The 1,161-nt window shown below is 55.6% G+C and overlaps 1 protein-coding gene across 1 annotated transcript in view; it reads left to right on the top strand.

Moving 5' to 3' along the window:
- The window catches only part of PTPN7 (protein tyrosine phosphatase non-receptor type 7), a 10,349-nt gene extending 9,414 nt beyond the window's left edge, over positions 1-935 (top strand). Inside the window, exon 9 of the mRNA XM_045298237.1 lies at positions 773-935. Within this exon, the coding sequence (XP_045154172.1) occupies positions 773-866 (94 nt within the window). The 3' untranslated portion in view covers positions 867-935. The remainder of the gene's footprint in view (positions 1-772) is intronic.
- Positions 936-1,161: the final 226 nt, after the last annotated feature.

Raw genomic sequence — 1,161 nt, 5'->3', positions numbered from 1 at the left:
TAAAACTAAAGATGCCACTCTACCAATGGACCCTGAGCCTTTGAAAAAATAATGTCCCCTCAAAGTCCATCTGGAGGGCAGTTGGGGAGTGAGGTGTGCAGCAGTCCGTGGGACTAGGATTCCCGTGCTGACATGTAGCGACCTGCGCTGTCAGTATATTAGTTCCCGGGCTCCAATTTCTTGATGTAGTGAGAGGTTAAGGACCCCTGGTGGCACAGTGGTTACTCACTGGGCTGCTAACTGCTAGGCCAGTAGTTCGAAACCACCAGCCACTCCTCGGGAGAAAGAGGGGGCTTTCCACTCCCATAAGCAGTTACAGTCTCAGAAACTCACAAGGGCAGTTTTACCCTGCCCTCCGGGGTTGCTGTGAGTTGGCATCACAGGGGTTAACTTCTATCACATAGGGACTAGGTTACAGACATACGTGAACGGTGATCTTTACTTTGAAGATCAGTGGAAAGAAAAATTTGGGGGGCGGGGTTCAGGAATATTCCTAGTCTAGTCTGATGAAGAATATTCGAGACTTGGTTCTGCTTAGAAACTTAGGGACTCTTGTGAGCATCTTGTTCTCAGTGCCAAGTCACCAAACTCAGCCCTAAATAAGGGGGGTGGGCGGGTGAGGGAATACTTCCCTCGTGAGCAGAGACACAAGTGGGACACCAGAGGGTAGATGGATGGATGGATGTGCAGAAGTCGAGATGGGCTTGTCCAAACAGCACTGGACGGCCCCTGAGCATCCTGGGCTGAGGTCTGTGTGTGCTGCTCCCTGCAGGGGTGGGATGATCCAGACGGCCGAGCAGTACCAGTTCCTGCATCACACGTTGGCCCTCTACGCAGCCCAGCTGCCCAAAGAGCCCAGCCCCTGACCCTGCCGCCCTCCTCTCAGACCTGGGAAGGTGCATCTCAGGAGCGTAGGCCAGGTCACCAGGGGCACCCTTTGGCGGACATGGGGAACAGGTGCCTCTTGAGCGAGAGCTCTTGCCGCCCCAGGAAGCTGCATCAGCAAGACAGGAGGCTGATTGCCTCATCTGCACCACTGGCCAAGCCTCCTGCTTCTCACATCCGCCCCCACCCAGCACCAGGAGGAGCGCCGGCTGGTGAAGCACATCCTCTTCTCAGCCTGGCCTGACCACCAGACTCCAGAGTCTGCTGGGCCCCTGC

The sequence above is a fragment of the Echinops telfairi genome, unplaced genomic scaffold (assembly GCF_000313985.2).
Source record: "Echinops telfairi isolate 266 unplaced genomic scaffold, ASM31398v2 ScPeMD7_7424;HRSCAF=8462, whole genome shotgun sequence".
NCBI lineage: Eukaryota > Metazoa > Chordata > Mammalia > Afrosoricida > Tenrecidae > Echinops > Echinops telfairi.
The sequence above is the reverse complement of the archived record's forward strand: the minus strand, read 5'-3'. Positions and strand labels throughout refer to the sequence as shown.